At 46.7% G+C, this 16,271-nt stretch overlaps 3 protein-coding genes across 3 annotated transcripts in view; 1 reads left to right on the forward strand and 2 right to left on the reverse strand.

Moving 5' to 3' along the window:
• Positions 1-1,623: 1,623 nt before the first annotated feature.
• ACTL7B (actin like 7B) lies at positions 1,624-3,718 on the reverse strand. Its single transcript, XM_008141825.3, has one exon. The coding sequence runs from the start codon at positions 2,953-2,955 to the stop codon at positions 1,711-1,713; it is 1,245 nt and encodes a 414-aa protein (XP_008140047.2). The 5' UTR covers positions 2,956-3,718; the 3' UTR covers positions 1,624-1,710.
• A 2,832-nt stretch (positions 3,719-6,550) lies between these two features.
• On the forward strand, positions 6,551-8,232 carry ACTL7A (actin like 7A). The gene has a single exon (XM_008141824.2). It carries the CDS (start codon positions 6,566-6,568, stop codon positions 8,111-8,113), a length of 1,548 nt encoding a protein of 515 aa, XP_008140046.2. The 5' UTR covers positions 6,551-6,565; the 3' UTR covers positions 8,114-8,232.
• A 2,257-nt stretch (positions 8,233-10,489) lies between these two features.
• Positions 10,490-16,271, reverse strand: part of ELP1 (elongator acetyltransferase complex subunit 1) — a 60,519-nt gene continuing 54,737 nt past the window's right edge. The window contains exons 36-37 of the mRNA XM_008141822.3: positions 14,882-14,957; positions 10,490-12,064 (exon numbers count right to left, since the gene is read on the reverse strand). Coding sequence (XP_008140044.2) covers positions 11,997-12,064; positions 14,882-14,957 — 144 coding nt within the window. The 3' untranslated portion in view covers positions 10,490-11,996. The remainder of the gene's footprint in view (positions 12,065-14,881; positions 14,958-16,271) is intronic.

The following is a 16,271-nucleotide window of genomic DNA, read 5'->3' on the forward strand; positions in this document are numbered from 1 at the left end:
CCAATGTGTGATCCCATGGACATCTGGTGATGGGCCCCTGGTCACAGGATCCATCAGGAGGTTAAATCTCACAAGACTCAGAAACTTCCCCCTCAGCCCCAAAGTCGCTAACTGACCACCACGTCTAGCACTTCCCCATTTCAGCTTTCCAACACACCACCTCCACCTTCCCACCCCAAGAACACTGAGCTCAGGCCTCGTCTCCTTACCCATGTGCTGTCCACTGAATCCCTGCTGGCTGGGTCTGAGTGATCCCAAGGGAAGGGCCACATTCTGGTCATTTCTTGGTCTCCAGCTCTGGGCCTCAGCCATGGTAGATGCTTGGTAAGTGCTTAATGATTACTAATCATTAACAATCATTGCTAACCTGACTGGTGTGGTTCTGTGGTTGAGTGTAGACCTATGAACAAGGAGGTCATGGTTTGATTCTGGGCAGGGCACATGCCCAGGTTGTGTGCTCAATCCTCAGTAGGGGACATGCAGGAGGCAGCCAATCAATGATGCTTTCCCATTATTGATGTTTCTATCTCTTCCTCTTCCTTCCTCTCTGAAATCAATAAAAATAGATTTTAAAAAAGAAATGATTGCTATAGGTTGAATGTGTGTCTCCCACTTCCTCCCCCCAAAGTCATATGTTGAAAACCCAATGCCCAAGGTAATGGTATTAGGTGGGGCCTTTGGGGGATGATTGGTGATGAGGGTAGAGCCCTCAGGAATGGGATTAGTGCTTAAGAGGCCCCAGACATATCCCTCACCCCTTCCACCATGTGAGAGCACAGCAAGATGTCAGCAGTCTGCACCCCAGAAGAGGGCCTTCACCAAAAGCCTGCCATGCTGGCACCCTAATCTTGGACTTCTAGTCTCCAAAATTGTAAGAAATAAATTTCTACTGTTTATAAGCCACCTGGTCTGTGGATTTTTTTTTATAGCAGCCCAAGCTAAAGTAACTGTGTTTGCCTTTCTGGAAATAATTACGCCCCGAGTCAGGAGACCTGGACTCATCCATTGCCACGGTCCCCATCCTCCCCGTCCTCAGCTTCCTCACCTGTACAGGAGGGATAGAACCACGTGATTTCCAAAGGACCCTCTGGTTCCTCCAACATCTTCTGGATTCAGTGACTGCAGAAACAGCTGCAATTTTGGCTGAAGTTGGAAGGCGGACGGGTAGAAATGGCCCCTCCACTCAGGAGAGGCACACCTATGGGCTGCGCCTCTGAAGAGGGCAGGCAGTGAGGGGAGGGCAGGGAGGGAGCCTGGGGCAATCAGCAACGATGCAGCTATGGGCAGGCGACAGGAGATGAAGTCAGACACCTGCTTGTGAGGGTCCCCCCACCACTTAACTACATAACCCAAGCTGGTCCCTTAATCCAGGCCTTCATGTCCCACATGGTTCCTGGACAGATGAGCAAGCAATGTGTCTGCTGAATTGGGTTTTGAGCCCTGAGGAGCTAATGGAACAGGAAGCCATACTTGGGGCTCTGAGATGATGTCACCCTCATGAGGAGAGGGGCCACCCACCTCCCACCCCTGCTGCTCCCCACCCAGCAGAGCAAAAGGTGCTGCTACCTCTAAACCCAACTCCCCATCACCTCCTAAAGCAAGAAATCCAGACCGGACAAGAGCCATTGTTAAATGTTTATGTGAAACTCTGTAAATGTATAGAGTGGCCCGAGGTCGCCTGCCCGCTAGGCCTGGCCTGCCGGGCCGCGCTCAGCACTTGGTGTAGATGGCGGCACTGCCCCGCTCCTCAAACTCTTCCTTGCTGACCCAGAGCTGCTGGAAGGCCTGCAGGGAGGCCAGGATGGAGCCGCCGGTCCACACGGAGCTCTTCCTCTCGGAAGCCGCAGCCACGGTGGGGCTGTCCCCGGGGCACAGGAGGCTCAGCTCCCTCTGGAAGCGCTCGGGGAAGCCGTCCAGCATGGTGCAGCCGCCGCACAGCAGCACGTTGGCGGCCATCTCCTCCTTCAAGCCCGCCTCCTGGCAGTGGCCCAGGCAGGTGGCCGTGAGCGCGGGGAGGCCGGGCAGGCTGCTGCCCACCAGCGTGGGCTTGAAGAGCATCTCGGCGCACTGGAAGCGCTCGTGGCCGATGGTGATGACCTTGCCATCGGGGAGCTCGTAGTCCACGCGCAGCTCCTCCAGGGCCAGGCAGACCTCCTTCTCGGGCTGCAAGGCCGAGTAGCAGCACGTCTTCTTGATGTGCTCCACGATGTGCAGGTGGTCGTCCGTGAACTTGTGGCCCGCCTCGTTGAGCAGCTGCAGCAGGTAGTTGGTGAGGTCGCCCCCGGCGTAGTCGGTGCGGCCTGCCAGGCCTGGCAGCACGTTGCCCTCGGAGATGGGGACCACGTGCGAGACGCCGTGCCCGCTCTCCACCACCATTCCCGTGGTCTTGCCGTAGGAGTAGATGGACAGCAGCGACTGGGATGTCACATGCATGGCGGGGATGCCGAAGGTCTCGAACATGAGCTCCGCGTACTTCTCCCGGTTGCTGCTGGGGCTGAGCGGGGGGTCGGAGACCAGCACGGCATGCTCCTCGGGGAGGATCCTCATGGCCGTGTGGAAGATGTACTCCCAGATGCTCTGGACGCAGTCCCAGTCCACCACCACGCCGTACTTCAGAGGGTTCACCAGCTTCAGCGGCGCCTCCATGTTGAGCAGCTCGTGGCCCACGTAGGTGTTCTTGCGGGTGTCGCCCACCTGGGAGCAGCACTTGCCCACCGTGGAGGAGATGAAGTAGGTGGGCCTCGGCTCTCCTGCGTAGCCACACTTGCAGTACTGCGAGCCCAGGTCGATGATGAGCGCCTTGACCCTGCGCGCATACTTGGGCTTCGCCTTCAGCTGAGTGGCTGAACTTCTGTCCCGAATGCCAGCATCTGGAGCTGACAGCGTTCCTGTCTCTCCGGGGTCACCCTGAGCCGTGCCCGTGGGCATGGGGCTTGAGCTGTTCCTCGTTGCCATCTGCCTTCCTTGCTCACCTTTCTCGCTTCCACATCGTAGTGCTCAGTGGAGAGCAATGAGGGTCCACCTCCAGCAGTGCCTCAGCAGCCACTCAGGATTGTGATGTCACTGGAGGCTGGTCCATTCCAGCCGTCAGGGGAGGCTTGGCCTTGGCTCCATGATCTGTCATCCCACCCCCATCTGCCTAACTTGACTTTGCACAGGACATACTAAGTGGCCAGCACAGTTTTAGAAACCCAAGCACACTGGGGTCTCAGAGGTGTCTTCTCCTGCTCTCTTACTTCCCTGATCCTATTCTCCTACTCACTGACTGGACACCTTTCCCTCCTCTGCTTCTTGGCTGCAAGGATGATGCATATTTTTGAGCCCTTACAGTAAGCCAGGCAGTGTACCAGACACCTCACATGTTATTTCACAGAATCCCATGCGGTAGGCAGAGCTGAGGAAATCGAGGCTCAGAATTCCAATGACTTGCCCATGAACAGACAGCTTTTGGAGTGTTTGTACTTTAACCCAAGTTCATGCAACTTCAATGCACCAAGTCTCCTAAAGAGTGTGAGGGCCCCAACAGCACTTTCATTCCTCCAACATTTGAAGGGGTTTGTGGTGGGTCCAGCCCCGTACAGTCTGCTGGTGATAGATAGGAACTCAGCCACAACCAGAGCCCAGTCTAGGTGGGAAGAAGATGGAATGGATGCAGAGGAGTTTGCAGGTTAAAGTCCATTGGGAGAGCAGAGGTGCACAGAGGGGAGCACTCACTGCAGGGGGGCAGTCAGAAGGTCCCCTAGAGAGGTGATGCTTAAGTCGAGTTCTGGAAGATACATGGGTATCTGTCAGGTAGTTAAGAGGCGGTAAAGGCATCCCCAGCAGAAAGGAGAGCCTGAGCAAAGGCTCAGAGGGGGCCACGGTGGGGAACTGCCTGTAGTTCAGGTGTTTGGAAAAATGGATGAAGCTAGAGGGTCACGGAGCAACCAGGCAGGGCTCAAACGCTAGGAGAAGGAGCTTGGATCGAATTGAAGACAGCTGGAAACTACAAAGACTCCAAGCAGAGGAGTGGTCAGATTTGGCTTCTAGATAATTTTAGGAAGATCTGTGTTTAGCTATAAAATAAAGGTGCAAAACTCTGAGACCTGAAAAGAGAATTGAAGAAATTCTTGTGAGACTTGAAGGTGGCCTAAACTAGGGCTGTGGTCCTGTGGAAGAGAACAAGGGACAGGTTCTAGAGAAGTTGAGAAGGTAGAAGCGAATCTAACTGGTTGGTTCCCCAACTACCCTCAATGCAATCCAAGCTCTTACTCTAGCATTTGAGGCCTTCTCTGGTTGGCTCCTGAGCCACCGCTAGCCTCACAAACTGCATTTGCATTAGATTATCAGATCAGATGTGGAGAGTGAGGAAGAAAGAATAATGCCCCTCTCCCTGTTCCCCAAATGTCCACATCCTTAATCCCTGAAACCTGTGACTATGTTACCTTTCACGGCACAGGACTTTGCAGATGTGAGTTAAGGGGTTTGAGATGGGGAGGTTAACTACCCTGGAGTACCCAGGTGGGCTCTAAGGAATCACAGGATCTTAATAAGATAAAGACAGGAGGGTCAGGCCGGAGAAGATGTGACAAAGCAGCAGAAGTCGGAGAAGTCTTTGAAGATGAAGGAAGGAAGGGCCTCAAGGAAATGAATGAGCCCCTAGAGCAGTGATGGCGAACCTATGACACGCGTGTCAGCACTGACACGCGTAGCCATTTCTGATGACACGCGGCTGCTGAGGCGGCCGCATGCCGAGGATGAAACATTTGCTGCTCCTGAGGAGGAAACATTTGCGAAATAATGTTTTTTCCTCAAAGTGACACACTACCCGAGTGATGCTCAGTTTTTTGGCGAAGTTTGACACACCAAGCTCAAAAGGTTGCCCATCACTGCCCTAGAGCCTCCAGAAGGAACAGGGCTCTGCCCACACCTTGATTTTATCCCACGAAGACCAACTGTGGACTTTTAACCTCCATCTCAGAATTATAAGATGATAAATTTGTGTTTTAAGCCATTACATTTGTGATCATTCATTACAGCAGCAATACAGGCCCCTCCAGAAACCCAGGACAGTGAAATGTACTGAGTAGCTGCAAATTTCTGAAAATTCAAGAGGGGGGTGAGGAGAAGGACAATAGATCATTCTAAGTTGAATACGCCTTATCATGCAAGTTCTGAAATAAAGTCCAACAATCCAAGTTGGCCATGGAAATCCCTGAATAGCAGAAGCAAGTAAACTATTTTTCAGGTAGCCAGGCATTCAGAAAAGCGCTTTCCTATCCTTTCAAAATTCTGTGCTTCTTCACCCTCTAGTCAATGAACTAAGAAGCTGAGATTTTGTTTCTGAGATGGCAGCTCAGCCACCTCCATCAGACAGTCATAAGGCTCATGAGACTGGACTTGGTCCTTTTCTTCACACACAGCCCACAAAGAGCCAAGAACACCCCCAGTGACCGTCTTAAAGGAGAAAGCCCACCATCGCAGTGACCGTCTCTTTTATGAAAAGCACGTGACTGCACACCGTAAGATTGGATTCTGGGAGCCTTGAGGGTGGCAGGTGTCAGCACCAACATGCCCAGCTTCAGAGATGGCATGGGAGACCTATGTCGGGTCCCATCAAGGTGTGTCCACAGCACACCCCTGGGAAGAAGTCGTAGTTAGGAGAGCTTGGCCACGGCTGGCTGGACCATCCTTGGGTGAGTTACGCACCTAAGAGCCTCAATGTTGTCATCAGTGGGACTCTGTAGGGTCAAATTTCATTGCTGAACCAAAGGCCTAAATAAAGGATAAATATGTGTACAAATATGTGTCCAAAAATAATTCCTCTGCAGATTGTCCCAAGGAACAAATGAGACATACGTTCTGGGTACAAGCACCACAACAGCAATTATTTCTGCTAAAATCTAAGTCAGATGGTGTCAACTCCCTGCTCAAAATTCTCTAGTGTTTCCTGACCTCATGCAGAACCAGAGCCAAAGTCCTAGCACTGGCCCATGAGGCCCAATGTGAGCTGCTGGCCCTCCCTACCCGCCTTGTTCCTCCATCTCATGTGTTGTTCCTCACTCTTCCCACTCCAGCCACACTCATCTTTTGGGGATCTTCTAACTTGGGGGCTGACAAGCTTTTTCTGTAAAGGGCCAGGTGGTCAATATTTACTTTCTACTCTGCGAGCCATTGCAGTCTTTGTTGCAATGACTCAGCAAACGCAGCCATAGACAGTGGCTGTGCTCCAATCAAAATTTAGAGACAGGCTGCAGGCCCTAGCTTGCTGACCCCTGCTCTAACGCATCAGAGGCACTTCTGCTTCCAGTCCTCTCCGTCTGCCACTCGGACATATACACGGCATTCTCTCTCACTTCCTGCAGGTCTTCACTCAGTCACTTTCAGGGAGCCCTGCCCAGACACAGCAATGAAATGTATTTTAATACAGTGCCTTTATTTTATATATAATTTGCTTATTGTCTGTCTCCCCAACTCCCACTGATTAGCATATAAGCTCTAAAAGGGTGGATAATTTTCTTTTTCTTATTCTGCCTTGTATTTTCAGCTGCCTGAACACTGCAAGCATTCAATAAATACTGACTGGATGACTCAGGCTTATTACAAAGTCGAGAAAAGGGTAAATCTCCAGAAAACACTACCCAAATCAACCCTACCATGGGACCAAGTTTCCCAGGATCCAGAAAGCCTCAGGTCACTAGGTTATGTCATAATCAGTGATGTCATCATTGCGGACATTCTCAAGCTGCCCTCTGATTTCAGCCTTTCCGGCCTTGAAGCCCGTGGGATCAAGGAACTTTCCGAGAGCGAGATGGCTCTTGATAGCACGTGGGCTCCGCAGGCAGGGCTCATAGGGGACGGGCCTGACAAGGGGAAGGGCGAACAGGCCTCCCTGAACACAGAGGCCCTCCAGACTGCCTCCCTAAAATGTGGCCCAGCGAAGCGTGCGGTGTGGGTCCACCGGAACTGCTTGGAGCCAGAAGAGCCTACGAAACCAGGAGAGGCCAGGGAGAAGCCCCAGGTAAAGGTGACCAAAGCGGTGGTTGTGGACCTCGGCACGGGCTACTGTAAATGCGGCTTTGCTGGGCTGCCACGGCCCACCCACAAGATCTCATCGACGGTGGGCAAGCCCTACATGGAGACCACCAAAACGGGGGACAAACGCAAAGAGACCTTCGTGGGGCAGGAGCTCATCAATCCGGAGGTTCGCCTCAAGCTAGTTAATCCTCTGCGGCACGGCGTCATCGTGGACTGGGACTCGGTGCAGGGCATCTGGGAATATATCTTCCATAAGGAGATGAAGATCGCCCCGGAGGAGCATGCGGTCTTGGTTTCAGACCCACCGCTGAGCCCGCACACCAACAGAGAGAAGTATGCTGAAATGCTGTTTGAGACCTTCAGCACGCCTGCCATGCACATCGCCTACCAGTCCCGCCTGTCCATGTACTCCTATGGGAGGACCTCCGGCCTGGTCGTGGAGGTGGGCCACGGCGTGTCCTACGTCGTCCCCATCTACGAAGGTTACCCTTTGCCCAGCATCACGGGGCGGCTGGACTATTCGGGCTCTGACCTGACAAACTACTTGATGGGCCTGATGAACAGTTCGGGGAAGCACTTCACCGAGGCCCACAAGGGCATTGTGGAGGACATCAAGAAGAAATGCTGCTTCGTGGCCCTGGACCCCATCGAAGAGAAGAAAGTGCCAGAGACTAAGCACATGATCCAGTACACCCTGCCCGATGGGCAGCAGATATACCTGGGCCAGGAGAGGTTCCTCTGCTCAGAGATGTTCTTCAAGCCTTCCCTGATCAGGTCCATGCAGCTGGGCCTCCACACCCAGACCGTGTCCTGCCTGAACAAGTGCGACATCGCCCTCAAACGGGACCTCATGGGGAATATCCTGCTCTGCGGGGGGAGCACTATGCTCAGTGGTTTCCCTAACCGTCTGCAGAGGGAGCTGAGCACCTTGTGTCCCAATGACACCCCCCAGGTAAACGTGTTGCCCGAGAGAGAGACTGCGGTGTGGACGGGTGGCTCCATCCTGGCATCGCTCCATGGCTTCCAGCCACTGTGGGTCCACCGCTTTGAGTATGAGGAACACGGGCCTTTCTTCATCTACAGAAGGTGCTTCTGAACGCGGATGAAGCATGGTCGCTGTGGCTGCCAGGTGTCAGCTTTGCTGGGTGAGCACCCACCCCACACATAGGCCCGGCACGTTCACTCCGATGGCATTAAACACTCTGTTCCCCTCCAGTGTGTCTATTTCCTGACTTAATGAGAACAACTCCATACATGCAGCTCTGCCTTAAAATATACGTTTGCCCACCCAAAGTTGGAGGTGGGGGGTGGAGGGACTAGCTCTAAAATGGTGCTCTCTCATTTTATTTTCCACTTTAGGAACTAATATATTGTTAAGATCTGCTTGGAAGGGGAAGTATGATGGTAGATTATATGCTGTTGTGACATATAAGACCCCCCCCTTTTTTATTGACAGAATTACAGATGTCCCCCATTTCCTCTTTTGCCTCCCTCCACCCAGTCCCTGCCCCATCCCAGGCCTTCACTGCACTACTGTGTCTGTGGGCTATGCATATATTAAGTTCACAAAGATCCCTTCTGATGAACACCAATAGGAAGTATGCTGTCAAGGTTCAGTCTCCCACAACGCACCTAAACACCAGTGTCCGGCCTCCAGGAGGGGATCACAAGAGTTGCTAGCATTATCTTAGACTTCTCTCTCTTTCACAGGAGCCCAAAAGTCTTACTATGGTCTTGAGTCTCCTGTAACCCTCACTGTCCCCCACTCCCACCCCACAAAGGCACACGTTCAAGCACTCACAGGAGAGCTATGGCACTCTACCTCCCCCAGGGAGAAGCTCTCCAGAACCACCCTCAGAGCCTCCAGGTTTGCCTAGACTCCCCTGAAAGACCTACATGGCAGACCCTGGGTCCTGGCCTGGTGACGAAGCACTGCTGGCTGTGGCTGGCACCAGCAAGCTGGAGTAGAGCAGCAAAGATAGCCCCACACGGGCACCTGGAGTGCCTACAGTTCAGCAAGGATGACAGCCTTACCTTGCAGCATTGGGAATCAGCTAGGAGTTGGGTACACTGTCCTGCTCATGTCAGTTTCTGCCCAAACCACTCACGTGTCAACACTGCATGAACGTTCACTGATGGGCAGGTTGAAGTTTGGTTAATTCTTAATCTTTGGACCACTCTGGCAGGGTGATAAAGCCTATGTACCTTCCTCTAAGTAATATTTTAAAATGCATAAAATAAAATAGGGATCACAGAGGAAAACAATCATATAGAAATATACTATCTTCAAATCCTGTAAGGGTTTGGGAACTAAAGTCAAGAACCCTGGAAAGTGAGGGTCTTGATGAAGGGGAGGCAGGGGAGGTAGCTCTGGAGGATGGCCCTCTCCAGGCCTCCCTAGGCCTAAACATTATGCTGTATTTTAAAATGAAAAAATGTAAGGCTAAACACCTGCAGTCTTTTCCAAAGCACTTTTATGAATTCCCTCACTTGATCCTTACACAATCAGCCTTGTAGAAAAAAAGAATACTCCTCATAAAGAGGTGAATACTTGCCCTAGCCGGTTTTGCTCAGTGGATAGAGCATCAGCCTGCAAACTGAAAGCTTCCAGGTTCAGTTCCGGTCAAGGGCACATGTTCGGGTTGTGGGTTTGATCCCCAGTGGGGGGCTTGCTGAAGACAGTCGATTAATGATTCTCTCTCATCATTGATGTTTCTAATCTCCTCTCCCTCTTCCTTCCTCTCTGAAATCAATTATTTATATATATATTTATATTATTATTTTTTTTTTTTTAAAGAAAGAGGTGAATACTTTTACTAAGTATTTGGAAATTATCTTAGACTAGTGGTTCTCAAATGGGGGCAATTTTGACCCCCAGGGGACATTGGCAATGTCTGAAGATGTTTTTGGTTGTCATAACATGAGTGGGGAGTATGAAATACTGGCATCTAGAGAGTAGAGGCAGGAATTTGTAAACACCGTACAATGCGCAGAACAGCTCCCTACAACAAAGAATGATATGCCCCAAAGTGTCAAAGTGCCAAGGCTGTCCAGGCCAGGTGGCTCCGTTGGTTGGGGTGTCATTCTGTAAACCACACAAAAAAAGTTGTGGGTTCAATTTCTAGTCAGGGCACAAACCCGGGTTGTGGCATGAACTTGCTTTGGGACACAGTCCAATTTGGGGGGAAGAGCTATATACTCTTTCCTAAAACTTCACGGAATCCTTCCCCAGAATGAGGCATTCACCACTCGCAGGAGTTCCTCCTTTTCCATACAGCATTCCTCCTCAACTTTGCCTTTAATTTGGAAGTTCTGCTCCCGCCTGCCACTTCTCAAAGTGAACAAAATTCCATCTTGCTCCGATGAGAGATAATAATTGATAGTAAATTGAGTTGAAAGAATTCACACAAATTCTTTCTTGTTGCTTCACTACATTATTTTAAGAAAACTGACCATCCACGAAATCATACCATTATCAAGACACACATTTACTTGTATTTCCAATCCATCAGCAAGTCCCTTTACTATGACCCATACCAAGCGCACTGAAACTTATTAAAATGTCATAGCAGTTATCATGCTCATTTTTCCATGCCAAAGTGGAGCCACAAAGCACTTGTAGCCTATCAGTATTGGGAACTTAATTACAGCAAATCCATATGGGCATGAACCAAAAAGCCAGTTTCTCCTTAAGCAGGATATACATATCTTTATCTCTTCTTTTTTGTTTTATTTTGTGAAAATTTTCAGACACACGGAAAAGTTGAATTACACAGGGAACACACCTAGATTCTACAGCTAACATTTTGCTATATTAAGAAAAGTCTGAAATTCTAATTCTGGATATACCTATACTCAGAATCAAAAGCAGCATTTCCAGTTAGTTTATGTATAGTGATGAAGATCTGGGTCTGGCACTAAAGGCATGGAAGAAATTTTTAATCTTACCTAAGAGCCCCAAAACTAGCATCAAGATGACATGAGCTTTTTCTAGACTGACCAAAAAGAGAAAATATTCTCATTTCTTTCAAAGAAAGTAACTAAAAGATAGAGGTCAGTTAGGTACCATACAGAAAAATTAAAAAAAAAGAAAGAAAAAGAAATGGTCTAGACACTGACAAAAACATTTTGTTAAAAGCTGCAGTATTTGGAGAAAAAGGAGTAACTCACAACCGTGCATGCCATCTGATGAACACTGTTCACCGTAACAAATTGCATGATGCGTTTCATAAAGTCTACTTTGTTCTGCTAAGTCTCTAGCAGAAAACTCACAGGCAGTGAAAATAGTCCTTGTGGACACTGTAGTGATGGAAGGCTTACCCCAGTTATAACTGGGAGCACATAATCAGGTAAGATACTGCAAAATAACAGGTTAGCAGGGAAAAGCTTTGAATTTCAAAGGATATAGCTAGCTTTTCATTCTGCTTTAGGTCAAGGTGAAAAAACCATTGAAGTGACGAAATGTGACTAACTGTTGGTAGCACTAACAGCCATGTTGTTGATATACAATGTTCTCCTCCAGGAACATAAAGCAATTTAAAAACATTTCTTCACATGTTTGAGGTAGAAACCATGAAACATTATTCCCAATGAACTGAGGCACAAATTAATTATGTGACTTGTCTAAGGTCCCAATATGACTTAGACCTGCAACTGGGCATGAAACCCCAGCTCCTGTTTATCATAAATACCAGAAATATGCTCTCAAACAGCACTAAATAAAAGAACACTAAACCTTACAAAATGATGCTATATTAACTAAAGATTAAAGTTTAGTGAATTAAAACTCTATGCAAAATAAAATAAAATAGAATTGCGTGGTGTGTGCAGAGGTCTGCTGCACGGAGCCGCTCTCGGCAATGCGAAGGTAGATCATAGTCTTCCTCTTCCCGGTTCTCGGCAGCCAGGCCTCCAGGCCTGGAGGACGGAGGGGTGGGAAGAAAACGTCTTCTCTGCCGAGCCCTCCCAACGAGGAGCTGTCACTCCAACAGGCTCAGTTTCCACTGGGTTCTTTTGTTGATCATCGGCGGTATCAAAAACTCAGCATCTAGTACAAAGGAGAGAGATGGTGACAGGACACACTCTTTCTTGGTGGTGGGAGCTGAGGCAGTAACTCTAATCTAAAACTGGGCCACTACAAGGCAACCATCAGAAGCGAGTTAATGTTTCTGTTACCTTCCAACCTCGATCAGAGCAAACGCTGCGGGGGATTCCATTACAACTCCAGGCACATGGGGAGTAGCAGGAAAATGCCCACCAAGTGATTCCAAGTGAAACAATGTCTTATATTTCAAATGGGTGGTGGTCATAAGGCCATATTATATTCTATTAAATCCCATCAGACTACATCCACCTAAAATCTGTACATTTTACTCTATGTAAAATTTACCTCAACTGTAAGAGTAAAGAAACATGGGGCATGTATTCAATAAGTAAAGATACTGGACAGAAAATACTTTATGATAAAAAAAATTCTACAAGCACACTGATTGATAAAAATGTCCCTACTTAAAAAAAGTAGAGGGGGGGAAATGGGTGAGAGAGCATTGTCATTGTTAGATAAAACTCCCAGACCCTTTTCCAGTTAGATTTGTGGAATCTATTATCTAAGTGTGAATCATATACAGGAAATAGAGATATGAGAAATATGTCCATTAAAAGATGTTCTATCTTAGCAGGATTCATGATAAACTTCCAACAGTATGTCTGCACATATGAGCCATTTAGACATTAAAACTTATTTTCAAAAATATTTAACAATGTGAGAAAAATGCTCAAGAAAGTTTTTAAAAACATGGTTTAATATTATACATAAATATATGTATCTATACATGTAACTAGAAATCATCAAATTTTAATTTTCTTTAACATACTTTTCTGTACAATACAGACTTTCTCTACTAATCATATCACTTTTATAATTTCACATACAATTGCTACTCTCTACTCCCCCCAAACAAAAACTATATAGATACAAAGACCACAGGAGGTTTTACTCATTTAAGAATAGATATTGGAAAAGGCTACTTAAATAAGTCCATTGTCAATAAGGCCCATAATTTCATATTAAATAGTGATTAATAAACTTTGACCTAGACTTTATATGTTTTTCAAAGAAGAAAAAAAGTTATGAAAATATATTCTATCTTATTAAAAACTTAGGCATTACAATAATATTTGATTCCTAGACTTAACTAACAATAAATACCAAGTACTGAATCTGGAGGAAAATAATTACACTGACAAAGTATATGACAGTAGGACATGATGATTTTCATGTTTTCATGTTTGATTTCACAGCAACTTTTACAAAAATACCAAAGGCTTTATCAATTTTTCCAAGGACTTCTCTTAATTATTTGAGAGTCAAATCACTCTCATTTGAAGCACTTATTTTGTTATCAATTTTAACAAGTCCAACTAGATTATGACTTAAGCACTCCTCCAATAACACTTGAATCCATTTTATAAAATCGTGAATTTTTGCAACACTTGCAATCGATCTGCATGATGTTACACTGCGTTGCAAACATGAAACAATCAGAGAAAATGCCCACTGGTCCCACTGGGATGTATGAATGTACTTAACCAGTATTGTTAGCTGGAGAGGACTCGCTGACAAATATTTGAGTGGAACTACTTTTGTGAGTAGTTCATCTTCTCTTTTCCTACATAATCTTGTAGCCGCAAGGACATAGATAATACATACTCAGATAATGAGGAGCCTCAAACTGCTCAGCTGGAAAGGAAGGGCTCTGCAAGGAGAGCCACCTAGACTACTCCAGGGAAAGGGGTGACTGACGTGACCTGCAGGTCAGCATCAGGCTGGCAAGAAGGAAAATGGGACAGAAATTACAACTGGCTTAGTCACAGTACAAACTAAGTAATTATTAACCTGCTTCAGGTCTAAGATGAATTTGTAGCACCTCAGAAATAAGTATGCTTTGGGATCGATACCATAAGCAGCTTGCCGGGAATGCAGTGGTACTATCCATATATATGTGCTTAGCTGGGATGAAAGGTAGTTAATGGTTTATTCCTAGTAGCAACATAAGCCATTAAAGTTAAACTTAATTTGAACCCTCACAGGCTACTTCAAATGTCATAAAAATGCTATTATAGTTCAGCATTTAATTGAAAAATTTTCAGACTGCTGCCTCTCACATGCTAAAAATATAAATAGTAAAAACTGCCATTCTAAACATATCTCTAACCTTTCAAAGCTAAGAGATTGGTATCCTTGATTAATCTACCTGAAAGGCAAATATTCAGGTACCAAATTGACCTGTCAAAAGTTTCCATTCAACTTTCAAAAGAAAGCCTTTAGGACATTTAACTTTGATAGATATGTAATCTAACTGAGAATCACCTCCCCCCATCAAACAAAACATTTTAGGTATAAGTAAAAAGGAAATCCACATGTGATATTAATGGTCTTTGGATTTGCTTTCAAATTACACTGTCAATCCTAAAGATGATCAAGAAGTTCAGCTCTTAGGATTATGAAAACATCCCAAAGTTGCAACTGTGAAACTCCAATCACCAAAAATTATGATTCAAGAGAATCCTTAAACTGTATGTGTAAATTCAACCGTTTAGACTCAAATTTCAACTGTGGTGTGCTGGTGCAGGTAAGAATATGCCACTGTACTAACAAGTGTACAATAGAACAACTGAAAAAAACACTTATACGTTTAAAGTCATGTTGGATTCCCCACCCCCCAGCTTCCCACCATTAGATGCATTAAACTCATTTTACTAAAGATGCAGTCTTAGATTCTCACCTTAAACGGCTGAATTCTCAACACATACAGAAGGATACTCCTGCTTAGTACTGTAATAATTCAGAGGGAAAAATACTAACCAAGAACAGGAGCTGAAGTCTTCTGTTGTTGATAAGAAGCCATGATACTGTTGGAAGTAGAATTGGGACCCAGAACCTAAGCAGAAAGTAGACTGTATCAGCAAAGATGACCTTATACTTCTGACAACTGCGGTACCAAAGGCCAGACTCTGCCAGCAGCAAATAGCCCGTCATTTTCATTGGATAGTAGCAAATACAGTAATTCTCTTTTCCTATGTGATTTTAATTCGCCTGTTTCTCCATTTGCAACTCAGACCTCTAAATCTCCTTTCTACCAGAAGAACAAGGTAATGATGGGGGTTAAAGAAAAGAAAATCTAGGTACCTCTCCTCATGTGGAGTCTGACTCTCTCATGTGTGCGGGGTTCCCATACATATGTCTGTATTAAGTTTGGTTGTTTTCTCTTGCTGAAGAGAAAGGAAAGAAAATCTACAATATGCGCCTGATCCTTTCACATGAGCAAGCCAGACCCTGAAGGAGAGGGAATAGTACAAGAAGCTATAGAATACACAGAGTATCAAATTGTACTCAGAGATTTGTGGGAATTCTTACAATAAGATAAAAAGGTGCGTACCATGGGACAGAGTGAAAATTCTGCATGTGTTCAAGGTAAACAAGGGACTTCCAGAGCTGCACAAGCCTGAGGGTGGGCATGCCAGGCCCTCCATTTGCCTCCACTCAGTTCTGCAGGGTGAAGTGCAGGCAGCGCCCCCTGGTGGCACCCTGAGCAGCGATGACATGCTCCAAGCACTCCCATGTGACTCACGGTATCCGGCACTTAAGCCATTACCATAGTTTAGCAACCAAAACCAAACCACAATATTCTTGGTCATTTTTTCTAAAAGACTCATCAAGTTGGTGACTTAGAAGTTAGTATGATCTGAATAGGGGAGGGGAGGAGAGGGGAAGAGAAGCATTATAAACTGCTAGCTTTGAAATCACTAGAGTTTTAAAGGTGATCACATTTCTTCTAGGAAAGACCTATTATAGTAAATCCAAATATTTCTGAGGGTAATGATTTTTAGTTGCTTTTATTTTTATGGTTTGTAAGATGCTTTTACATCTCTCCTCTTATTTAACAGTCAAAACATATCATAAGGTGTACAGGGGAAGTATTATCCCTTTGTGAGGAGTCGAGGCCCAGTACACTTGTGTGTTTCTACCAACCTCTCTCAGAGCCCCAAGCCCACCCTTCCATACACTGCTGGGGCTGGGAGCCTGAGAAGACACTCCCTTGTCAGCTGCTCCCCACCAGAGGGAGAGAGCAGGGCTGGAGGGAGGAGGAATCTGCTCCTTTGTCCGCTTCCCTTCACTCCACAGTAGCTCTTTACACCACCAGCAGCTGCTCATTTGTGTCAGTTCATTTCGATACTGAGAACTAGCATCGTTA

The sequence above is a fragment of the Eptesicus fuscus genome, chromosome 15 (genome assembly GCF_027574615.1).
Source record: "Eptesicus fuscus isolate TK198812 chromosome 15, DD_ASM_mEF_20220401, whole genome shotgun sequence".
Taxonomy (NCBI): domain Eukaryota; kingdom Metazoa; phylum Chordata; class Mammalia; order Chiroptera; family Vespertilionidae; genus Eptesicus; species Eptesicus fuscus.

Coding starts and splice junctions, on each gene's coding strand:
- ACTL7A (XM_008141824.2), top strand. CDS start 6,566: ATGACTCAGGCTTATTACAAAGTCGAGAAAAGGGTAAATCTCCAGAAA.
- ACTL7B (XM_008141825.3), bottom strand. CDS start 2,955: ATGGCAACGAGGAACAGCTCAAGCCCCATGCCCACGGGCACGGCTCAG.